At 38.9% G+C, this 25,571-nt stretch overlaps 3 protein-coding genes and 1 long non-coding RNA gene across 10 annotated transcripts in view; 2 read left to right on the top strand and 2 right to left on the bottom strand.

The window, feature by feature from the left end:
- Positions 1-16,909, bottom strand: part of LOC129744882 (WD repeat-containing protein 75-like) — a 33,337-nt gene extending 16,428 nt beyond the window's left edge. Inside the window, exons 1-4 of the mRNA XM_055737625.1 lie at positions 16,592-16,909; positions 15,506-16,535; positions 14,014-15,310; positions 13,572-13,948 (exon numbers count right to left, since the gene is read on the bottom strand). Coding sequence (XP_055593600.1) covers positions 13,572-13,948; positions 14,014-15,310; positions 15,506-16,535; positions 16,592-16,818 — 2,931 coding nt within the window. The 5' untranslated portion in view covers positions 16,819-16,909. The remainder of the gene's footprint in view (positions 1-13,571; positions 13,949-14,013; positions 15,311-15,505; positions 16,536-16,591) is intronic.
- LOC129744883 (uncharacterized) lies at positions 503-12,643 on the top strand. 6 transcript variants are annotated; one of them, XM_055737629.1, is made up of 4 exons: positions 561-661; positions 784-1,209; positions 1,291-1,532; positions 12,490-12,643. In XM_055737629.1, exons 3-4 carry the CDS (start codon positions 1,404-1,406, stop codon positions 12,616-12,618), a joined length of 258 nt encoding a protein of 85 aa, XP_055593604.1. In that variant the 5' UTR covers positions 561-661; positions 784-1,209; positions 1,291-1,403; the 3' UTR covers positions 12,619-12,643. The 6 variants fall into 6 exon arrangements, with proteins under 6 accessions (XP_055593603.1, XP_055593607.1, XP_055593606.1 ...); XM_055737628.1 differs by lacking the exon at positions 784-1,209 and having other exon boundaries at positions 503-661; XM_055737632.1 differs by lacking the exon at positions 784-1,209 and having other exon boundaries at positions 524-656.
- LOC129744884 (uncharacterized) lies at positions 3,454-5,188 on the bottom strand. Its single transcript, XR_008737013.1, has 3 exons — positions 4,541-5,188; positions 4,059-4,483; positions 3,454-3,997 (listed from the first exon to the last, which is right to left on the bottom strand). It is a non-coding gene; the product is annotated as an uncharacterized LOC129744884 (long non-coding RNA).
- A 2,139-nt stretch (positions 16,910-19,048) lies between the features above and the next one.
- LOC129748887 (chromatin complexes subunit BAP18-like) lies at positions 19,049-21,185 on the top strand. 2 transcript variants are annotated; one of them, XM_055743669.1, is made up of 5 exons: positions 19,049-19,151; positions 19,210-19,301; positions 19,381-19,482; positions 20,298-20,589; positions 20,757-21,185. In XM_055743669.1, exons 1-5 carry the CDS (start codon positions 19,134-19,136, stop codon positions 20,886-20,888), a joined length of 636 nt encoding a protein of 211 aa, XP_055599644.1. In that variant the 5' UTR covers positions 19,049-19,133; the 3' UTR covers positions 20,889-21,185. The 2 variants fall into 2 exon arrangements, with proteins under 2 accessions (XP_055599644.1, XP_055599645.1); XM_055743670.1 differs by lacking the exon at positions 19,381-19,482.
- Positions 21,186-25,571: the final 4,386 nt, after the last annotated feature.

The following is a 25,571-nucleotide window of genomic DNA, read 5'->3' as shown; positions in this document are numbered from 1 at the left end:
AAACTTTGATAATGCTGCCAAACAACGAATGCAACATATTTCCGTTATCGACAGAGTATGGCTATATTCTACTGATTGAAACAGGTGGCTCACGAAGAATATACAAAGTGCAGAAAGGCAATCAAAATCACTTCCCCACAGTAAATGCGGATTATGAATGGCAAATCAGTAGTGTTTGGCTTTTCTATTTTTTTCCCATTCATTCACAATGCTAATGCAACGATTACAGCGGCAGAAATTATCGATCAGCTTGGAAAGGAGAGGCTGCTCCAATGCTCTTTCCACGCGAATGTAACGAATCTAAATAGAAAATGGTACCTGCCGTAGGAAAAATTTCCATACTTCTAACGCCACTTGTTGTATGGTGGGTTATTGAGGCGTAAGCATCCCTACCGGAAATGTTGGAACAACTAGATGCAGGTTATGTAAGTTTATGATGGGATTCAACATTCGGTAAGCGTGCAGTCGAGGGGGCCAAACGAACAGTTGCATCCTATCCGCGGAACCATGCTGACTTCTCGTTATGCTCGTGCGGCACCATTGAATCCAGACTTGGAGCAGCGTCGCTTCTGTTGCGTTGTTCATGAATTTGATGGCTCTATAAAAGCCATTACGGCTCGAGTTTCATCAATCAATCGGAAGCGGAATTGCTACCAGTGAGGTGCTTGTTTGACTTCTCCAGAGGTGGTTCTCGCAAACCGGTGACCTCCTCTAGGAGTGGATTTTTTTTTCTTTTCGTTTGGTTGATAAGATTTATTTTATTTTCGGGTGGTCCACTTTCAGAATTGTTCAGTCAAAAGGTTACAGTGATACTCGCGCACAGAACTTAAAATATTAACGTAGACCGTGAAAGTGTGCGGTGGCAAGTTTTAGAACCATATCGCGTGTATTGTTCCAATGCTTCAGTAGATTCGGCAACCAGTGCAAAACGTTCGCACAAACTTGAAGGAAACAAATTACATATTCATTCGTTGTTGAATCCTTTAGCCGAGTGGTAATCCTTTTACCGGAGTCACGCTACCAGGCGAAGGCTACGACAGCTCTCGGTAGTTCTCGGTCAAGATTCTGCAACCCTCTTTTGTGCTGTTGTGTCGTTTGATGCTCGTTTGCCGGAAAGGCAAAGGATTTGTGAAAGCGCGCCACTTCATCAACCCGGCCGAGCCTTCGAAAAAGGGGGGTGTACACACTTGAACTGAACAATTCTGTAAAGTGAGTGAAAAAAATTGAAAAAAAAAACAGAACAGCCGTCAGCAAGGGAATACAATTGTGTAACGCGACATTCTTTTCCAGCTAGTAGAGTGTAGCAGAAGTGATAGTAAAATTTCCCAAGATCCTGGTACAGTTGTGAGTAGTGGGTGGTGAAATTCGCTTTCTTCCCGAAAGTGCTGGTGCAACGGTCGGCGATGCAGATAGAACGACGACTGGCGGCGCTGATCCTGGCAGTGCTGTGCTGTAGCTTAGGAACCGTCCACAGCTGGCCCATCACCAATCCGGAAATGGTGGACAGTTTGATTTTCTCCAACCCGGAAGCGGTAAATTATGGGTTTTAATTCAACTACGAATCAGCAATGGAAACATTGTTTTATGTATTCGATTGAGAGCGGATTGATTGGTGGTCTTGGTTTTTTTTTTATTGAATTTCGAAATAGCGACCATCAAACTTCAATATGAGGCCCTCAGACCCAAAAGGGTATAAGTGCAAACATGATCGATTTTGAGTTGATAATTCCAAACAATTCTTAATTCCAACTATATTTGGTGATTTTTCCTGATTTTTATAATTTATTTTAAATATTTTTACCTTCACCCCTTATACCCCTCTTTGGCTTTGTTGAATGAATAACCAATTTTTATTAGAAGTGGCGTTGAAGGAATACGCCTAAATTTATGCTATTAAATTGTTAGAATGTTAGAAAAGTTCTATTTCTAAACATTCAGCGTGGTTAAAAACCAAACTGATGTCAATCATTTACTAAACCAGAAGAATCGCTCTGTCTGAGAGGACATTTTGGGTTATATGAGCTGGCCTGGCGAAATTTCTAGAATAAGTTAAATCGTTCCATTCCACGATGAAAGAAGCGAGTTACATTTCACCCGAAGAAACTGCCACCCTTTTTTTCGGAATTTTTCCCATGGCTTTACATCGCGTGATGTCTCATGCAAATGGGGACGGAAATTTACGACTGTTTTGGGGTACAGAAAAAAAAAACAACTTAGAAAAAACAACTTCCAAACTAGCGGAGCTAATTTGCTATTTTGATGGTTTAGATTTTATCTTCACTGTAGCTACTATTTTGGAAACTCACTGATGGTCTTCAGACGACCGACATCGGCCAAAGGTCAAAGGCACGCTCCGGAATTGGGTCGATTTGATTAGGAATTTATTTGCATAGTGTGTTCTGGATTCAAGTGAATGTCCTTTTGAGATATCTGAAATTTTCATGTTAACTTCGGCATTATATATCACATAAACCGTTGGACAAAACTCTACGAATTTAGTTTTTTTTTTGAGTTATTTGAACTGTATGCTCAATTTGAAAATTTAAGACATTTGAATTATGCTTGTAAGTGTAGCACATTGATGGCGAGCGAAAAAAAACTTCGTATTAAGTCCGCAATGTGTAAAAAGCATTCGAAAATACCACAAAATATCATCTACAAATTGCTCTAGTTTGTCTAACAGTTTTTGAAAAAGTTCGAATCTGACATGAAGCTTTTAGCAAATAAAATTAAAATTACACTGGATACATCGCGAGAATCAAGATAGCGCAATGTTAGAATTTAATTGCATCTTGAAGCGAAGACATTTTCCCAAAAATTGGTTCCGCGATAGATGATTTGGACTCCATGCATGCACAATGGACTGAGGATTATCATTCGCAATTCATAAGCTAACCCTTGAATCTCAAAAACTACACACTATTAATTTTTTGGTGTAAATTTATGTCAAATAAGATGCACATAATTGAAGCATCACTTTTGACATAATATTACACTAGAAAATACAGAAACGCTTGGAGACATAAGTTCTCTGACATGAATTGTATGACATATTCGACACAATTTTAAATCATTGATGATGTAAATTTATGTACAATAGGACGCACACAAGTGAAGCATCGTTTTTGACATAAATTTAGATCGTTTTAAAAATTACATTACGTTGTATTGTATCGAAGCAATCGAACGATTCCTCTTAATTCAACCACGGTAATCAACCGTGGTTGAATTAAGAGGAATCTTTCGATTGCTTTAATTCAGTAGAATAATTCAACCAAGTAGGTTCACAACACATGATTGCGTTGTGTAAAATTTCGTTGATAGAAGCTTTCGTAGAAGTAAATTTTAGAGGCATATATTTCATTACTATTTTCATGTTCTTTTATTTTCAATACACCTTTTTTAAAATACATCCATTAAATACAAAATTTAATTTGAAAATTTGCTCGGCAATGTTCACATATGCTATAATTTTTCTTAACCCGCATAATTTGTGAAACACTCTAAAGGCTGAGGCTGATGACATAGTGAGAGCGATGCGATGCGAATTGGCGGTCAATGCGAACTCGAGCGGCGGAACAAATTGACATCTGCTTCGCCGCGTTGAGTATGTCAGGTTTAAGCGATTCGCATACATTTTCTTCAAATGTGGTTCGCCGCATTGAATCGCATTCGCCGGTTTGCATCGCATCGCACTTACTATGTCATCGACCTGAGAGAAATTCCCTAAAAATAATATCGTCCGGTTCATAATGTGGAGCGATGATATTTCATAGCTTAGGATTATCGTTATTAATGAACTATTGCCAATTATAACAACGTTGCCATCAGATAGATAGCCCATTGTCAGTCGACCCATGGTTTATCCCTCGCTGGCATCCAGCCGTCACACACCGGGCACACCGGGCGACTTGCGCATCGCAGGCAAGCGACAAAGTGTGCAAGTGGTAAAGTGATCCTTTTCCTCCTTTTCCGATCTTGTTATATTTTGCAGAAACTAAAAGGAGAGTATACTTGATTCGGTTATTCGATCATCCATGATATATCAAATGATGCACCTGTTTTGGTTGTAGTTAATAAGTACACCTTTGTAATCTACAGGAGCAGCTTTGATCTGTTGCTCATTCGATGTTCCTATCCAAGGGTCTGTGTGCATGGACTCGACTGAGCAAGACTGATTGTTTTTTTTTAATTCTAAGGCATAGTGAGCCGGCGAATAACTATCATCGGCGTCTGCTGGTCCAGGATTTCGTTCATACTAAGTCACACGCTTGCCATAACCACCTTTTCAATCAATTCGTTGACAGTGGGGCGAAGACATTACAACGGAAGTCGCATACCTTCGGAACTTTTGCTTTGCGCACCTACAGCAAAAAAGGCGATCTGCACGAGCTTTCCTCGTCCTTCCATTTTGCTTGGAGTTGTTCGACTGACATCAGTCATGTCCATTTTCCCACAACATAGTCCATGTAATTTCCTAGAACTAAAATGTTTCATCAATGAAAAAGAATTAAGTTTAATGATTGCAATTTGTGATTACCTGGATTTGTTAAAATATCTGGACGCTCTACAATGAGTTCGTCGTCGTCACATTCGATTTTCTCCGGAGTATCATCCGAGTTTGCAGAAGCTGGTTTTGTTCACCGATGAGTTTATTGCGTGGAAAGTGAGGCCCAATCCGTTTTTTGGAGCGAGTTAGGAAGTGGCCGGTTAAGGTGATCAACTTTGTGATTGAGAATATCGATCTGCACAACAAAGGCAAACCCGTTTTGAGACGGTGTATCCTCGTTTGTGCGATAGAGCCGGACGCCGGAAATGTTCTCTGCCATTATTAAAGGGCTGATGCGGGCTAGTTTCGAATCAATTTGCAGTTTTTCCTAGGCGGAATTAGAGGTTTAAGGTCACTGGAGGATTGTTTTTTTTATTGCTGGATGCTTCGCTGACAAATTTCCAATTTTGTTTTTCTCTACATACACGATAACATCGAAATACCTAATGTTGTCCTAAATTGTGTATACAAAAAGCAAGAAAGAGATTCGAATTGGGAGTAAGAGCATCAGTACAATATTCGGAATTAAAAAAAATTCAACCGAGATTAGATTTTGGTGCAACGTTAATTTTCATGATATATGCTACTTATTTTTTGCTTTTTTTTCATTCATTGAAAGTGGAAGGGGGATGCGGAGCGGTGATATTTCATAGCTTAGGATTATCGTTATTAATGAACTATTGCCAATTATTACAACGTTGCCATCAGATAGATAGCCCATTGTCAATCGACCCATGGTTTATCCCTCGCTGGCATCCAGCCGTCACACACATTGGCCAGTCAGTAACTAATCCGCCCTCCTTGAGCGGCACACCGGGCGACTTGCGCATCGCAGGCAAGCGACAAAGTGTGCAAGTGGTAAAGTGATTATTTTCCTCGTACGCCAACGGATCCAGAAAGGTAGGAACTTCATGGCAGGAATCTTCCCCGAAGCAGAACCCACACACGGTGACCTCTTCCTTCGGCAATGATGAGCAGCAGTCGTCACAAACAAAACAGAACCGCTAACTGCAATTGCAAATGTTAATCTGGGGTGTTCAAATGTGCAGTAATTTTACGGGATTCTTAATCGTTTTAAATCACAACCAAAAAACATTACAGATTTGATTCTAACTTTATTCTTAAATTTGTAGTTGTGTTATCTTTTTGATTGTCGATCCTTTTATAAATTGGATTTATATTATGCTACTAGTATTTTTTGAAATTTTATTTAATAACGAACTCACGTCAACTTAGAGTTATGTGATTGATGTGAAGAATCGAACATGTTGGGCTTCCGGTAATCTAAACAACAATAATTATTACTTACCATCTGCATCAGTGTTGATGCTGATTAATCGCTTTTGAGCTTCGTTAGAGATTCCCAGCTCGGCTTAGATCTTTGTGAAAAATAAGATAAACAATAAACTTATTCGAAATCTCATTCAAAACTGAATCTAACCTCACTGAAGTTTTTCTTCATTGTTAGCAACACATGTTTTAAAGGCAATTTCCTTTAAACTGTAACAAAAAATCTTTTAACACCACAGGCAAAAACACTTCAGTTCCGCAATTTCACCTCGCAATTTTAGTTTTACAGCTTAATACCAACTGCCTTCTGGTAAAATCAATCGTTTCTTTACCGCAATCGAAGTTAGTTAGACAGCTACAAATTTCGATACCATTTCACGTAAATTAAGAGCTAAAATAATAGAACTCCAAAATTTTTGCTCAATGAAATTAGTTTGTGAATGTGTTGGTGTGAATTGTGATGTAAAATTAGGTTTTTCTTAACTAGATCAAAACAAAATTAGGTCTTACAAGTGTATGAGTGTAAGTTTTTCTGCTATGTACATTCGTTTTGATTTAATTTTAGATCTTTATTCAATTAGAGCGAAATTCAATTAGATCTCCAAGCGTTTCTGGCACGTTTAAATTTATAAAATTTTTGGTGTGTAGAGATAGCAAAAAAAAAACCAAACATATTAGGATATGTCACCTTCAAATTAGTCAAATTAGCTCTCAACCCCCCGGACAAACGGAAGAACGTAAATTCTGTTACTTTTTGCTATCGAAAAGAAATAAACTAAAAATAATCGATATTATTGCAATAGTTTTTTTTTCTCTTAAATGCTTCACTCAAAACACAATTGTGTATTAGACTGGCCCATAACAAAAAAAATCCTTATATTCCACGCGGCACCCCCTAGATTGGTGTCTCTAGGTGAAAAAATGACATTCTGAAAGTTTCAGGTCAGTTGGCAAAAGCACGAGCTGGCGCAAAGGACTTGAAATTTGTATGGAGATTTTCGGCAAAATGTATGGAAAATCGACATACTTTCACTCTTTGTGTTCTAAAATATGTTTCCAGTATGCTAGAAAGCTCAGAATTTCAGGAATTGTAGTTTAAACAATGACGAACAAGTTTGTAGAAAATTGTGACGCAATACGAGTTGACTGTGATGAGTTATTTGCAATTGAATGTGTGATTTATTTCGCATTTCTTTGATATATCGTGAACGGTGTATGGGCTTAATAATCGCACTATCATGATCGCAGTCACACAATGAAAATATCGAATAGAAAGTTTGTGTCCTTCGCAAAGTTGCGAAAAAAGCTCTTACAAACATTATTGTGGGGCTTTTAAACCTTCGAAGAGAAATGTATGATGGTTAAAGCCTTGTCAAAAAAGTCAACTCAAGAACAAAAATATTCTTGTGGTAAAAGGTATGAATGAATTCAGAAATTTAACGTTGAATGATTTAATGAATTCAAAGTCGCTTAAACTTTTCGATCGGTACGATATACCAAAAAGTTTTTGACAATAGATCCTGAGCATTGGAAGACTATCAAAGAATTCAACAAAGGACAACAACGTATAAGCAGTTTAAAGGTAGTAAATGACACTGCAAATTGACCCCTCTTTCCCACCATAAAAAACTTCTCACCCACGACAAAGCCGAAAAATAAATTATTTTGCAAATAATCAGTCATTATCGAAAACTTACCAGAATCAAACAAAATCTTCATTGTTGAAAACTTTCAGGATCTAAGTTTAATATACTTGCTTGATTTGAATAAACAATTTTATTGATTACCAATTTAATATAAACACCAAAAATTTTGAAGAAAGATCATTTAAACCAAAACTCTTTGTTTATACTCAAAACAATGCAGCAGTTCATAGTTTGTTATAAAATAAGCTACAACTTTGCAAAGAACACAAACTTTCTATCTGTTATTCTCATTGTGTGACAATGCGATCAAATTAGTACTAAAAGTCCACCTATACACCGTTTACAATATATCGATGTAATGCGAAAAAAATCACACATTCAATTGCAAATTACTCATTACAGTCAACTCGTATCGCGTCACAATCTTCTACAAACTTGTTTGTTATTGTTTAAACTACAGTTCCTGAAATTCTGAGCTTTCTAGCATATACTGGGAACATATTTTAGAATACAAAGAGTGAAAGTATGTCGATTTTCCATACATTTTGCCGAAAATCTCCAAATTTCAAGTCCTTTGCGCCAGCTCGTGCTTCTGCCAAATGACCTGAAACTTTCAGGAAGTCATTTTTTCACCTAAATGCACCAACCTAGAGGGTGCCGCGTTGAAAAAAATGTTGTAAAAATCATCCCATACAAATTTGGGCCAGTCTATTGTGTATGTGAAAAAATCTAAGGAATTTTCTAAGTTTTATTTCAATTTTCGTCACAAACCATTTTAGAAATCAGTTTATTCGACATTTTCAAAAATTTTCAAAGAAATCTTAACATGTTCAAGCTATAAAAAGTATAATTTGAATAATTATGATCGGGGATCGAAAAAAGTAAATTTTCCAAACAATGCGTTTGATAGAAGATGGTTTCCTTTTTAACCAAACAAATTTTCAGCGATCTCTAATTTATTATTATTAAGCTACAAAAAACACCGTGCCGTGCATAAAGATGATTGTCTTGCGTTTAACTCCTAAATTACATTTCCAAATCGGCAACAAAAGGTTCTGGATTCGAAATTTAACTTTAGTTTGATTGTTTTATATGATTGATAGTTTTTTTTTAAATTATTGTAATCGAGTGCGATACTTGAACAAATTTAAAGAGCCTTTTTGAATTTCTCATCTCATTCTTCGAGACAGTTTAGTGGTAATTGTAGAAAAATCAGAGTAGTTTATAAATTTCCAACCTTATGATATTTTTCTTACACATTTCTTGAACTGTTCAATTCTGAATTGAAAATTTAATTTTGAATTTTGGTTTGAATCCCTGATCTTGGAACCAAAACTGAGTTTCGGTTCCTTTTGTTAATTTTCCCGGCTTTGGGTCTGAATTCCCGATTTTTTCTCGGTTTTCCCGGTTCGATTTTCAATTCCCGGTTTTCCCGGTCCTGTGGCCACCCTGAAAACTAAGATCTTTACACTTGTCAAAAGTGTCCCCTGATCATTTCAAGAACGCAATACGTCAAACTGGAGAACGTGAGATCTAGTACTTTCACGGTCAACAGTGGTGTTCTACAAGGGAGTCACTTGGGACCCCTTCTTTTTATCGCTGTTATGAACGAATTTCCTGAAGTGCTGACTGATGTGGTCGTGGCACTTGAGACTTGAAACCTGCAACCTGAGAACTGAGTTTCGAGACCTGAGACAAGAAACACCCACGTGACATCTGGGACCTGACCCATGAGACATGAATCCTGAGATCTGAAACCTAAGTAAGACCTGAGATCTGCGATCAAAAATCTGAGACCTGAACCTGAAAACTCAATATTTTGCATGACGCTAAAGAAGAGTCAGAATGTACGGAAATAGCTGGAAAAGCTCGTTCTCTGGGGGAGATAAGGGCATAAGGCCATAGAGAACAGCTATAATATGTGGATTACATCATTGTTTCGTGTTCAGACACTCAAATAGTCTATTGCCTAATTGGATAAAACTTGAAAAAGTAGATAAAAACGTTCAAAAATGCATTTTAAAATTTTTTGCCGAAAGCTGAAAACCAGTCATTGTAGGGGCATAATGAGAACCCCCTCTGGGGCAGTATAAGCACCATTTTTGGGGCAAGATGAGCGCTTTCTGCCGGGAAATCTAGCAGCGAATTCGACTCGATGAAGTCAACAGACTAATAGAGCTACAGATTGACTTGTTTCATCTGTCGATTTGGCTTATTGGTAAGGTGTCGGAGAGGTAATCTGTAGACTCGAGTTCGATTCCTGGTCAAGGTAATTTTTTTTTTCCATTTATCTTTCATGATCGATGCATTTTGCACTAGACGGTGAGGCGTAGATTCATCGAACAAAGCAGTAACCAAATAATCTAGATCTGTTTGTAAAATTCAAACAATTAACACATGCTCATACATTATGTTTCTGGTGTTTCGTTTGACGGATGATGCTACTAGCAGGTTATGTACCAATAAAAAAAAATCAATCATGAATGGTATGTAAAAAAAAATCTCCTCGAACAGGAATCGAACTCGAGTCTACTGATTACCTCTCCGACACCTTACCAATAGGCAAAATCGACAGATGAAACAAGTCAAGCACTATTATTCAGTTGACTTCATCGAGTTGAATTCGCTGCTAAATTATACGGCAGAAAACGCTCATCTTGCCCTGATTAAAAGTGCTCTGTTCACCCCAGGTCAACAAATGTAAGTAAAAACGCGCTTTAAAATTGATTTAAGTGAGGAATCAAAAATTTTATAATGGTGAAAATTGAGAAACAATGTGTAAATCATGTTTCAGTGCGTACATTTTAGATCAAGATGATTTAAAGGTCATAAAAGCGTATTAGGTGGTGCTCAAAAATTATAATATTTTCGGCACTTGAGAACCTAACTGGTTTTTATTTCATATTTCTGTAAAGATGATAAGGATATTTCTGTTTTGGTGAAAAATTAATACTATAGGTAGTACGGAACAAATCCTCATAATTTTTTTTTTTTTAAATAAGTACTTTTGTAGAAAAAAGAAGTGTTTATTGTGCCCTGGGTGCTCGTTATGCACTTATCTCCCTATCTACCTGCCCTCCCCCCTCTCTCTATCGTTTGTTCTTTTGCTCGCTTCCAGTTTTGTCGGAGATTATTTTCAGAATTAGAACTGACCGAGAGAAAATAAATTCAGGCGAGTTATCTTGATCGTCTTCGGAAAGAGATTTTTTTTTCTGGGATTTTCATCCTGTCGGATGATTCGTCATATTTATCGCAAAGTGTTAAACAAGCGATAAGCCAGTTATCATAATCAGTTCTGCTCGATTGGCTGCCATGGACATGAGACGGACCTTAAAACCTGAGCCATGAGACAGAGGCGTGAGACCAGAGAAGTGAAAGCGGAATGAGACAATAGAAGTAAGAAGTGGTTTGTGAGAAGTGAAACGTAACACGTTAGAAGTGAGATGTGAGACATGAAAATTGGAAAGTGAGATGTTAGACGTGAGAAGTGGAAAAGAGTCATGGGATATGAGAAAAGAGACGTAACGAGAGAGAGAGAAGTGAAACGTTAGACGTGAAACGAGGAGTGAGACGTAAGAACAGAGAAGTGAGATGTGAGACCCGAAAAGTGAACAGTGAAAATGATTTTATATGTGAGACGTGTGATAGGTTTCATGTCTCATGTATCAGGTCCTGAGCCAAGCTTCTCTAGACTTAAATTTGTTTCCGAATGAAAAGGACTTTAAAAAAACCGTGTAAAAAGAACCTTAGTGAATTTAGTTATTTGAAATTGTTTTGAGTTTAACCGTGTTAAATAAGGTACACCGGGGTAAGTGTGGACGCGGGGTAAGTGTGGACGATGGCTATAAAAACAATACTGTGCACTATTTTTTCAAACTTTCGATGCAGAACGTTCAATTTACTTGTAATCTATCCAATAACTGTGAAAAAGATACGATTCAGACAATAACGGATGTTTACAGCGACTTTTTCGGAATTTTCTATTTTCAACTACGATGTCGAGTTGATGTGCATCTTTTTCAATTGCAATTTTCTCCTAGACTAGCTGGCTCTCGATGAAAAACTCTACTTTGAAACAATCCTTACATTCCAAACAACCAGTTAGGAAAAGAAACGGCGGTTTAAAATTAAGAAAAAAGAGTTTATTTACAAAAAACTAAAACCTGGGGTAAGTGTGGACGGCTTTAAAAAGACTTGATGTATACACTTTTTTCAATTTTCTGACCTTCATCCTTTATAAGTTGTATTATTTAGCTATATTTAGCATTCGAATCATGAAAATTTGAGTAAAGTACTTACTTGTTCTGTGTTTTTGATAAAATCGGATCTCGTGTGTTGTAACATAAATTACACACTATAATTATAGTATCATGAACTTTTTTCAAAATTTTGGACGGTTCGAGCAATAAAGTAACGTATTCAACCAAGAAAACACAATTTTTTTGAAAATTTCCTGAGAAATCAAAGGGAAAATCTACCGTCCACACTTACCCCATAAAGCGGGGTAAGTGAAGATACCAGCAGTCCATAACGATTTACGTGATAACTTTTTTCGCTTTGCTTCTATCGAGCTCATCTCTTCTTTTGTAAACAACATGTTCTGCATCACATTGAACGTTCATTTATCAAAATTGCTCCACTGCTGATTTTTTAATGATTTTTTAAAGTTGAACTATACGAAAACCCGTCCACACTTACCCCGGTGTACCTTATAATGAATTTCCAAGTTTGAGTTAGATCTAGTAAAAAGCAAAATAACTCCAAATTTGAAACTGGATTAGATTTGGGACCAAATATTTCAAACTTTCTCAAGAACTAGAAACTCAGTTATAGAAAATCTTAAAAATGTATACGTATATGAAACCGCATGAGTACAGCCTCCCAACATAGTTTTTCAGTTTATTCAAGAGACACTATAACCTTTGTCAAAAATCAAGTAAAATCTATTGAATGTATTTCATTGCAATTTTACATCACATAAACATTATTTTGTATCCATTTCAGGCCACCCCCTCCATGAGGGACATCCCTCAGTGGCACTGCCTGCGGTACTTCAAGCACGACATCCACCTGATGCGACGCTGTCGAAACTACCGCTTGCACATGCTCCGGAGACCGAACGACATGATGTAAATCGGTATGGAGCGCAGGAAATGCTGGAGCGATGGCTGTCTGAAGAATTAACCGTATAGCAGGATGCAATCGAGGAGAAACGAATCCTAACTACCCAATGGCTACTTACATATACGTTTATCTTTCGAGTTCAACGTCTCACCAAAAAACTGGAACTTCTCGACCCCGTTGGAAAATAACAGCTATCAATGTGATCCATATGCTATTTCAACACTGTACAGATAATAATTTATGATGTTCGGAGAATTTGTGAAACAATGTTGGTAAAGGTACTTCCTAACGAACAAGTTCAACGTGTGTAGTTTAACAAAGAGAAGAACTAATGTTTCAGTTGTAATTTTAACAAATTTTCACTAAAATCTGGAAATCACAATTGGTTCTTCTTATTGATAATGAAACGAATAAAATACATTTGAATTATAATACGCTTTAAATAAGAGTCGTACAGACAAACCATAAGCGGTTGATGAGTTGCTCGACAAGATTATCTCTATCATCTGAACAACTGTACAAAGTAAATATCGGTTCGATGGTTTTTTTCATTCGGCAAGTGATTTATGTTCCCTGGTAGGTTAAGAGCAAGCGAAACCTAAAATTTTCAACGGCGGTGTAGTATAGAAATATTTGTCATGTGGCATTCAAAGCAAAATTATACCAAATAAACCAACCAATAGAATATCTTTTACAAACATCAGCGAAGAGAGATAACGGGCTTTAATTTCTATGATCGTAATGCTGTGACTATTAGTATTTAGTTGAAGTATACGGCTCGGAATAATCGGAAAGTAAAAACATTATGAAACCATTAGCCAATAGTTTTCTTTAAGTTGAAGATAACTATCACAAGCCGGGACAATCTGATAAATCTACCGACGACCCAAATGAATTGTCATCTATCGTTCAAATCATGCTGATGAACTCGGATGAAATTAAAATAAATACATCTGACTCACCTCTTTGATGGTACCCTTTCCGGCGACCCCCATTGGAACAGCACCTAGACCGTTGGCATACGATCCGGACGACGAAACAGCAGCACCGGTTGACACCTGCTTCGTTAGCATGGCAGCGAACGGTGTATTTGGTAGCCCGTTGCCGAGCATCTCGTTCATGTACACCACCGGTCCGAGCGATTCCTCATCGCTGTCGGACACCAGATGCAGCAGTTCCTGGTTTTCGTTCAGGAAGTACAGCTGCGAAACGGCCTGCCAATCGATGTTCAACGATTGCGACTTTGGATAGCGTCGGGGAATCCAGGCGGCCCCGTAAACTACCGGCAGATTGCGTCTGTGGTACAGCGGCATCGGGATGTTGGGTAGGAAAATGTATACTGCGATAAAAAAAAAGTTTGTTTAAGATCGTTTGATTAAGTTTAAGATCACTTAATTAACTTACATTCGTTATCGACGGTGAAGGCAGCTATCAAATTTGTAAACGAATCAATAGTAATGCGTTTAACGCTTATGTTAACAGTAACTTGGATCCTTAGGGTCAGCAAGTTCCACACTAGAAGGCGTTTTTCAGTAGTCATCACAACCAGGTGCGAGTGTTCTCCGTGGCAGAATAGGACATGATTGATTTTGGCCAAAGGCTTCATGGCATCTGTTATGCCTTTCTTTTTCGTAGCGGACCGCGGTTTTCGACGATGGCTTTTGTCTGCGACTCCAAATATTTTAGTTAAACTACGCAGCATAACGGAGCTTGTCTTTCTATACTGATAATTGCGCAATTTTCGTCTGCTGCGAAACCTTACATCCGAGCATAGCTTATCAACGGTTTCCTGGAGTCGACGTCCAGCCGCGGTGGAAGATTTCTTCGCATTCGCAAGTTTTTCGGCAATTTTCTCTTTCATCTGATTTGACGTGCGACATTGAATTTTCAAATGGTGGAATAGTTCAGTTTTTTGTAGAAGTGTAAGCTCATTGGCGAACTTGGCCTTACCGAATAGCGATTTTCTGTCATCGGTTGAAAGTTCTTTGACGGATTGGATGTTATCGTCCAAATGGCGGATCTTTTTACAAGGTTGAACATGCTTGACTAGGCTGGAAGCGTCCTTCTGCTTGAGAATCTCTAACAGTTGTTGCACAACCTTGGATCTTTTTTCTAGGTACTGCTGTTTATTGATGTTGTTGTTTTTCTCCGGAATCGATAAAATAACTCGATTCACTCCACCATCATTTCCGCCGGGAGCCGAGAGCACACACTTTAACTTGAGGGTCTCGGCGTTCCAGGCACATAGCACATTTCCAAAACCACCCGCCAACAAAGAACCGTCCTGGGAGAATGAAATTGAATGCACTGGCAGCCCCTTGTAGTCCACTCGGCCCACACAAATCCAAACCAATTTCTCCCCTCCACCGGTAACTTCAATTTCTTCCAAGGACCAAATCTTCACGCATCGATCCTTCCCGGCACTGGCACAGATCAGATCACGTTCCTTTAGGCCATTCGATAACTCCAATCCATTCACACCATCTTGATGGACATTCTCCACGTTGGTACTCAACTCATAATTTTGGCGGGATTCGTCGTAGCGCCAGAACTTAAGTCTCGTTTCCGAAGAGTAGCAATTGTCGTTCCAGGTCTCGACCGTAGCCAACCAGTGAGCGTTAACTGCCACGTTTGTAACCACCGTGTTATAAATCACTTGCTTTTGCTCCACGGTATTGTAGTTTCGCAAAGTTATGTCCAGCTAAAAGTAGATTTTTTATAAGTAAGAGTATGATTGACAGCAAAAATAGCCACGCTGTATTTCAAAAATCTAACGATTGGTTGGCCAAAATACTGACATATGCTTTAAAAAATCATCAAGATAAAAAGAGTCCGATAGAGCTTAATCTTTCGCCTTTAAGTATAAACAAAAATCTCTAGAGATAAATTTTCTTACCGTATAAAGTAAACTCCTGCTGTAGGTCGAAAAAAACTGAACGCACCCGACGCGCCCGTTCAGAATCAACGCCTGGGTCCTGGGATTCACTCGCAGGCCAACAGGAAACGCATTGCGTCCGGTGTGGTCGTCGGAAATTCTCGAGAAGCTTTGAACCACGGCGATCTGCTTCTGCAGGGCATTCAGAATTTGAATTCCATTGTCGGCGGTGCAAAGCGCAACCCTAAGGTTTTCCGGTGCCACCGCTATCTGTTGAATCGAGTCCGACAGTCTTGGGAGGATGTCTTTGGTGCCCTGCTTGCCGACCGTCCATTTGATCAGACATCGTTCCAATCCACCGGAATAGAAATGGGTACCGGTGTGTGAAAATGTGACACACTGCACAGGATTGGCATGCCAGTGGTATGTTTCTGGAACTGCCGATCTCTGACGGAGGAAGTGTTTGTAAAGGACTACTCTCCCGATGGAATCTCCTACGGCTACAATGTCCTCGGTCGGGTGACACGAAATAACGCTGGCAGTCACTGAGTTGCAGTGCTTCTTCGTCGTTATTTTTATATGCTTGTGTCTAATTTCACCATAATTCCACAAGTGTCCAGTTATAAAAGCAAAGAAATTCAATCCTTCTGCACCTGGTGCAAACTTTATAGGTTTCGGAATTGGTGTGTCCGATCTTAAAAAGTGCGTAGCTGTTATAGTGCGCTTCGTAGGACAGTAGATCATAATTGTCGGTACATTCATTTTGTCTCCAACGACCAAAAACGAGGATTCGTTTTGCTCTTTGTACAGAATGCTAAAATGGTCTACTTTTATGTTGTCCATGATAACTTCTCTATTATTTAGTACTCCGGAATTTGCTTTCCAACTCAACAATTCCCCGGTTCTGGTGCAAGCATAGAGCAGCTTTAGATTAAACCGGTCAATAATCAAGCCCACGATTTCGAATCCCTCTCCATCATAATCACGGATGCACTCACCGGTGGCTACACTAAAGGCACGTACAATGTTATCCCAAACCACGTACAGGGTGCTGGAAACAGAAACAATGAAAAAAAAACAATATGGTCATCTTTTCAAATTACTTACTCTCCATCCGGGGAAAACACTGGTTCATGGTTGATCATACAACCTCCGGCAATCCGACGGATCCGGAGTCCATCTCCGTCGGCTTCCTGCTGCCGATCCTGTGCCGCCAGCGATTTGCGATTATCGAAACTCATGTCGGCCGACAAACTATTGTTGAAGCTCGCTGAAGTACTGACGTTGCTGTTGGTGGAATTTGCTACTTCACCAACGACATTATCGATACACATTGTCTTCCGGAGGAACTTTTTTTAAGAAATTTAGGCTGTAACAACGTTGAAATTCCGGTTCCGAAAATCACGAGCGTTCACACCAAACCGAAGCACATGCACGTTTTGAATATTTTTGTAAACAAAAACGCACACGGCAAAAATAAAAAACTCAACCGCCACTTTTTTGTATGCAACTCGGACAAAAAGTGCAGGGACTTACTGTTAAGTTTTATGCATTAAACGCAACTTCAAGTTAAGCGTATTAAACTCAACGTTAAGTTTAGTGCATTTTACTCAACAGAAAGTTTTTTACATTTTTCTCGCCGGTGCGTCGAATCGTATGGGATCGTAAAAATTAGCAATTTTAATCGAATCAAAAATAAACAAATAGCAAGCATCTAAATTTATGACTTTTTATTGGTTCATTATAAATTAATTACCAAATTATTCACACAATTTTTTTGAGGTCATCGGCGGCACAGGTTGCCGCAGCTCTATCACACTTGGCTCGGAAGTTGCGAGAGCCGTAGATCACTAGCCCATGGGGGACTTTCCAGCTATTATGACCGGAACAAGGATTGCTGTTTTATTAGTCCTCTTTTTTCGTCCGATTTTGAATTCGCGTCTATTTGGGTGGTCAAAAATCTCATCTTTCGGGAAAGCTCCAGAATTTTCCGACGATCGTTGCGAGTGGCGATTATCTGAAAACGGATTACGAAAACTTCGTTTATTATTAGTTTTTAAATTATTTTTTTAAAATGATCATAATGATCATAAGTCAAATTCTTAATATAATTATCACTCGAGACAAATTATCTCTACTTAATATTTAAAAATTTAAATGATAAACTTTTTCACCACTCACTTCCTCACCACTCTGCCGTGATAAAGTTCTTTGAAGCCAAACTTTTAATGACTTTCGGAACTAAAACCCAGACACAAACACGCACCCGGTCGGACATTAAACATCTGCATCATCTGAAAGATTTTTTTAGGCCAATCAAGAAAAAACTGGTTCGTACGGTAAATTATTTAAAAAATTACCTTGATCGTACCGATACACTTCCAGAACAATGGGACAGCCATGAGCTTCGCTTGGTGACACTGTTCTAGAAGTAGGTTTGTCCGTCTGGGGCCTTGTGTTCCGTCCATTTGATGACCACCGACGGAACCAGCATCGTATCGTAGACATGGCACCAGGATCTGATCCACTAGCTCCTCCCATTGGTGCTACAACACTTGGTGGTCCGAATCCGGGTAGAGGTACACTAAACGGAACCTTCGCCGGAAGTCGATGCTCTTGGTCGATTGATGGTACCGACTGATAGGAAATTGTGGAAATTCAGGTGTTTAAAGCTTCGAAGTTTTTCCGTCGCATCGAAATTTTCCCGTTATCTGTTTCGGTTTCTAAACCCATTCCTGCTGCTTTTCTTAGCTTCCAACTTCGTCTTGAAGAACCTGTGTGACAAAAATCTGTTGATATGTGAATCCAAAAACTAATGTCACCACTTACATGCTCCGATTGCCTACGGTAGAATAGGTCAGCACCTGAGAAATGAACCGTACTTTTTCGGAAATTATTGAGAAAAATCCGAACTAGGAAGAAAATCCTATATAACGCGACAAAACAAACTGTACAAAACCGAACAAAATGGCTGCTGTAAATGTACTCAAGCAAAAGTTTTATTGAAAAAACTTTTGAGTTGCATACAAAATAAGAAACAAAAAGTATGCAAGAGAAAGTAAACGTCAAAAAACTCCCGGTTGCGTAAAAATAACTTACTCGGTAAGTTTTCGAAATTTTGCGTGCACGCGAGTTTTTTTTTCGGAAGACGTCAAATTTGGTAGTCTGTGCTAGCAATCAAATCACTGGTGCTCAATCTGTGAATTGATATTTTCTTAAAGTTATTGAAAATATGTTTAAAAAAGCTTTTGAATTATTTTTGAGCATTTTTATATTATGAATCCATGAGATTATTGGATATTGAATGAATTTTCAAACCCAAATAAAATGCCGAAAAATACATTGAAATTGAATGTGTACACAATTTTTAGAGTTTGGACAGTTTGAACAACAAAACAACGAAAAAACCATAATCGCTTAAAAAAATCAAAGAGAGGGGGGGGGGGGGGGTTGAATTAAAATTAAAAATCTCTTTTATTGTATCTTTTCTAAATATTAATAACGTTTTCGCCTTTTTGAAGAATACCGCACAAGTTAAACGTCAAAAATTTAATCGATTTTTCACACAGCGAAACGCTTGTTGTTGTTTTTCTCCGCACCGTGAAAGAAGCGCATTTCTGGAAGTTGAACAAAAAATTGAAATTTTAACATGAATTCCGCCACAAAAGTAGGTTAAATGCATTCAATTACCTTAACCACATTCTACTAAATCCTTTCCCTTTCAGGTTGGTGAAATATTTACGGCCGCTGGAGCGGCATTCAACCGACTTGGCGAACTGACGATGCAACTTCATCCCTCTTCCGATTCGCCCACTGGGTAAGAATTTCTCCCTCCAAATTTTTCTCGTTTGCTCGTTTTCTGTATTTGCCGTTTTCTAAATATCTGAATATCTCAGGAGCAAGTGGACAGATGAAGAAATCGAAATGCTCCGATCGGCCGTGACCAGATTTAGCGAAGATCTGAACAAAGTTAGCGAACGTATCAAGGGAAGGACGGTGTAAGGAACTTTTGCTTATTTCCTCTCTAGTGTAGGGTTACCAAATTTGAAACATAGAAGTTGTTATTTTTAGGATTTAGTTTGAATAAGATTTTCATTCATTGAATTTATCCAATGCATAGAAACGGTTCCTCATTTTTTTCAATTTTTCATATATATTTATTATGTGATAAGAAAAATCGATTTTTTTTTTGGGATTTTCATCCTGTTGGATGATTCACCCCTAAATCAAAGCGAAAAATGTATTTTAAATGAAGAAATTAAATTGAATTCACTTCCAAAAATCAGAATGCAATACAATTTCATTAAATTGAACTAGTTTTCAAATTCTTTTTTCATTAATGTTTATAATGGAATCAAAAAGTTAGTTAACAGTTTATCAGAAAAAAAATGAAAGTAAAAATTGCTTTCCAAACTCACAAGTCACTTAGAAGAACGCACACACATGTTCTACTCCTGTGGGCTTTTCATGTGCGTTCAAAAGTACCAATTATGCACTAACAAAAATACGATTGTCGTTTTTATCGAATTCAGCCAAATGTGAACTATCAACGTACAAGATTAAGAAACTGTGTGACTTTTGGTTTCACCAGCTTAAACGTTATAGAATAGTGAGTAACAGAATCGTAAGGCTATAAACCATGTAGCTTGCTGGCTAGATGATGTGCATGGAAAAAAAATCAGCTATGTATCCCAATCAATGATCGAAATTCGAATCATACACCTAATGGTTTGGTAACCCTACGTCGTCTGTATCTCTTCATCTGTCCCGGCCAACCATCGGAGGTGACTGGTTCATCTTGGTTATCTTTCAGATCGCAAATCCGGCAAACGCTCAAGAAGAAAGCATTCGAAGACGCAGGCATCCCGCTGAAGCAACAGCAGCAGACGACCACACACCTGGCCGGCCCCCAACAGCAACTTCCGCAGACGCAAACCATCCTGGTCCAGCAGCAGTCCCACCAGCTGGGATCACCCCAGTCGGTCTCCACCAGTGGAACCGACCAGCAGCCGACACTGATCGTCAAACAGGAGGACAGTAATGATCCCACTGGTGTTGCTGTGTCCGGCTCAGCTGCCGGTGGTTATTTGAATAAGTCTTCCGATGTAAGCTGATTCTTTACCTGCTGATTGATTTTTTTTTAACATGCATACATATATTTTACGTTTGTTGTATAAATTTTCGTTTGTTTTCTTCGTCCCGTCTCTATTCGTCCATGCGCTAACCAAACCCGATATCGAAACACTAACTCGTGTCCCGCCGACTTGAAAAGATGATGATGACCCTGAACCGGCTCAATGTGCCGGACATGGACGTGGACGCCGTCGATGGGGCGACGCTGACTTCCTCCAGCACCGAGATCAAGCTGGAATTCGAACCAGGCGCGGAGGAAGTGACCGGGTGAGATGAGGTGGCCGCCGCTTTCTACTTTGGCGTTCCGCCGCGGGGATAACGGGTGGTGGTGTCCTCTGAAAGCAACCGAAAAAGAAAAGCGAATGAATGAACTATGCACGGGAAGCTCTCTCTTCTACCCATTACCGAAAGCATCCGTTTTTGAGATTGATTGAGACCTGAAATGAAATCTTCTGAAAAGAAGCGCAAATGTTTCGCTACCTAGAGTAGTAATCGATGTGTTAAGTATTAAGTGGACGAATTGATAATCCTAATCGTATTAAGAATTCCTTTCGAAATAAAAATAAGACGTGTGATTGTAACGTTGCAGAACGAATGTTCTATTGCAATAAATAAAATTATTAACATTAATTTGAATATTTTTTCTTCAATTTCCGATGTTAAATTGTTAAGTTTTCGATGCTTTTAAGCAGTAGATATCATTATTTAACAATTTTTTTTTTTTTAGAATAAATGCTGCCTCAACTTTGGATAATTATGGACTAAATATTGTTTGGTCGATTCTCTGCAGAAGCGGAATGTTTTTTCATTTTAAAAAATCTATGCAATATCTCAAAGAAAGAACTTTTAGGAAAAAAGGTACATACTGCTGAATCAGCAAATCTTATTTAAACTAGATATAAAAAATAATAAATGACTCGACTGGACGTTTTAACAATCTATAGGTCCAACCATAGGTCCTTCGTATGAAAAGCTTCGCACGGAATTCAAAAACGACCCCAACAGAATTATATCAAAATTGATAGCAGATTGAGACCAAAATAAGGCGGTAGGCAAACTGATAGCATTTTTTGTGTTCATTTCTTACGACGAGGGCAACATTCGGTATGGTTGAGGCTTAAAAATGTGTAACATTCTAATAAAAACTTGGTTTATTTGAAACTTTCAAAAAAAAAAAAAAAAAAAAACGAAATGCATGAAAATAAAAGAAGAAAATGATTTCAAAGTAGATTGAAAACTAAGAAAAAGTCGATACAAATCTCTCCGTGTACCAAAGTAGCTGAAATTAACTGAAGCTGAACCCTCTGTTGTTGCTAAAAAAAACAAGAAAATCGTGCAAAGGAAAAGAACAGGGGGGTGACAGCCCTATCCTTTGTCATTGATTTTGACAGCCATCAAAATTACGGGCCCACGATTTTGTGGGCCCATAACAAACCTGACATTTTGCTGTCAAGGAACCGGACTAGATGTCAAATCCTAGAGAATTATGAATGATTGCACACTAACACAACCATCATTCTGGTTCCTCATTGGTTGAAATTTTGACTTTTTCTACTCTGTACTGCTTTGAGAGAAAAACACCATAAACCCGCATGAACGAAAACCATACACTGGGTTGCCAGGTGCCCAGATTTGTCTGTAAAACCAAGACTTTTGACCCTTCGTCCAGATATTGGTCAGACACAGATTTTGCCCAGATTTTTCCTGAGAGTGCCCAGATTTTACAGACTTTCAAAATTGAGTGATGAAATCAATATTAATGTGTCGGATTTGATCCGTAAGTGCCATATTAGACTGAAATCTAGCTTGTATTGATTGATATTTGACCAATCATTTATTAAACATATTTTTTTTTTTAATTAAGAACGGTATGGTTACAGTTCCAGAAACAGTTTGTTATACAGTTTTCAACACGAAAATAACCAGAAACCCCCCCCCCCCCCCCCCCGCTCACGCAAAATTCGGTATCAAATTTATGAACTTTCTTGTGCACAGACATACACAGACTTTTTTTTCGAATTGCCCAGATTTTTTATCCTCAACACCTGGCATCCCTGACCATACAAGCCATCGTCACTATTATTCTGCTCCGATAACGCTTATCGTAAGTGTTCGTAGCTCTACTCATTGTGCGACTTTACTGATTGTGCATTCGCTAAAAATGATTCAACATTATTTTCCGAAGATACGATTAATCTTTTTTTTTTTTTATTTTTTTTATAAATTACTTTATTTGAAACGGCTCATACCTTTGAGTTTTGAGGAGCCAAACTCGTTTTGTGTTTATAACAATTGATTACTTAGGTCTAGCACTTTTTGTTTCAAGAGGAGAAAAAGAGAGAAAGGGAAATAGGAAATTGAAAAGAATTATAGACGGAGATCGATAGCTTTTAGAAAAAGATAAATTTCAAACATGTAGTCCAAATCTAGCACAGCTAACACATCCCTCACTGGAACATAGGGTGGTTTTCCTCGGGCCCGAAGGGAGTCTATCAAATTCGTTCTAGCGACAAGATGGACCTCGCACGACCAAACAATATGCTCGATGTCGTGGTAACCTTGGCCACAGCCACACAAATTGCTGCCAGCAATATTTAAACGATAGAGTACCGCATCCATGGAATAATGATTGGACATGAGACGGGAGAATATACGAATAAAATCCCGACTCAGGTCCAACCTATTAAACCAGGGTTTGAGGCTTACCTTTGGAATAATCGAGTGGAGCCACCGACCCATGTCATCCTCTTTCCATTTGCGCTGCCAGTTGACAACAGAGTTCCTTCGTGCCAAGAAGTAAAATTCGTCGAAGACGATTTCACGGTGATACGTGTCGCCTTCTGTCGCCCCCACTTTTGCCAGAGAGTCTGCCCTCTCATTACCCATTATCGAGCAATGTGAGGGGACCCAAACAAAGGTGATGGCAAAGCAACGTTTTGATAAAGCACTCAGAATATCTCGTATCTTCCCGAGGAAATACGGCGAGTGCTTTCCCGATCTTATTGAACGGATTGCTTCAACAGAACTAAGACTGTCCGTTACAATATAGTAGTGTTCTGTTGGCCGTGATGCGACGCTTTCCAACGCCCAAAAAATGGCTGCTAACTCTGCAATGTATACAGAGCATGGTGATTGGAGGTTATATGAGGTGCTAGCTATTTCGTTGAAAACTCCAAATCCCGTTGATTCTTCTATTAGAGACCCGTCGGTAAAGTACATTTTGTCAGCATCGACGTGTCTATATTTAGCATCGAAAATTCTTGGAATCAAAAGTGGACGATGCGAATCCGGGATTCCACGAATTTCTTGCTGCATAGACAAATCAAACTGGACAGAAGAGGTGTCGTAGTCAGGGATGAAAACACGAGTTGGAGAGTACGAAGAAGGATTAACCTGCATGGACATATAGACATGATATATAGACATATATCTTATATGAAGATTTTGCTCAAGTAGCCTTTCAAAATTTACGATCACCAATGGGTTCATGACCTCACACCTGATGAGGAACCGAAGTGATAATAAATTAAATCGATCTTTTAGTGGAAGTATGCCTGCTAAAACTTCAAGACTCATGGTATGCGTTGAGGGCATACAGCCCAACGCTATGCGGAGACAACGATATTGAATACGCTCGAGTTTGATGAGGTGAGTTTTAGCAGCTGACTGGAAACAAAAGCTACCATATTCCATCACTGAGAGAATAGTTGTTCGATACAATTTTAAAAGATCTTCTGGATGGGCTCCCCACCAGGTGCCAGTGATTGATCGGAGAAAATTGATTCTTTGTTGGCATTTTCCTTTCAGATACTCAATGTGGGCTCTCCAGGTACACTTGGAATCAAACCAAACCCCAAGATACTTGAAACACCTCGATTGAGTGATCGTTCTACCTAGGAGTTGAAGCTTGGGTTGAGCAGGTCTATGCTTCTTAGAGAAAACAACCATCTCCGTTTTCTGAGGGGAAAACTCAATCCCAAGCCCCAAAGCCCAGGAAGACAATCTGTCTAAAGTATCTTGTAAAGGTCTGTGCAGATGAGACTCGGAAGATCCTGTGACAGACACCACGCCGTCATCTGCAAGTTGTTTTAGAGTGCAGCCTTCAGAGAGACAACTGTCGATGTCACTTACGTAAAAGTTGTACAAAAGTGGACTCAAACATGAACCCTGCGGGAGGCCCATGTAAGAGGTTCTTCTAACTGCATTATCTCCGTGAGCAAAGTTCAAATGTTTCTCACAAAGCAAGCTGTATAAGATGTTGTTCAATAGAGGAGGCAGACCACAGGAGTGCAACTTGTCTGACAAAACCTCTATTGAGACTGCATCAAAAGCTCCCTTTATGTCCAGAAACACTGAAGCCATTTGCTCACGTTTTGCGTACGCCATTTGTATCTCTGAAGACAGCAAAGCAAGACAATCGTTTGTCCCTCTGCCCCTTCGAAACCCAAATTGAGTATCTGAAAGGAGACCATTTGTTTCTACCCATTTATCCAAACGAAACAAAATCATTTTCTCCATCAATTTACGTATACAAGACAACATCGCTATTGGACGGTACGAATTGGGATCAGACGCTGGTTTTCCAGGCTTTTGGATAGCAATGACTCTCACTTGTCTCCACTCTTGGGGAACAATGTTATGCTCCAAGAATTGATTAAATAAATTTAACAAGCGAAATTTGGCAGCGTCCGGAAGGTTTTTCAACAAGTTAAATTTGATTTTATCAATACCCGGAGCTGAATTGTTGCAAGAGAGGAGGGCAAGTGAGAATTCGACCATCGAAAAGCTGGAATCCATACCACACCTATCTGAAGGCACATCCCGTATTATTTTTTGTACAGGCGTAGAGTCTGGACAGACTTTCCGTGCGAAGTTAAATATCCATCTATGTGAATATTCCTCACTTTCATTCGTAGATGATCGATTACGCATGCTGCGTGCCACTCTCCACAAA

Source organism: Uranotaenia lowii, chromosome 2, assembly GCF_029784155.1.
Source record: "Uranotaenia lowii strain MFRU-FL chromosome 2, ASM2978415v1, whole genome shotgun sequence".
Taxonomy (NCBI): Eukaryota; Metazoa; Arthropoda; class Insecta; order Diptera; family Culicidae; genus Uranotaenia; species Uranotaenia lowii.
The sequence above is the reverse complement of the archived record's forward strand: the minus strand, read 5'-3'. Positions and strand labels throughout refer to the sequence as shown.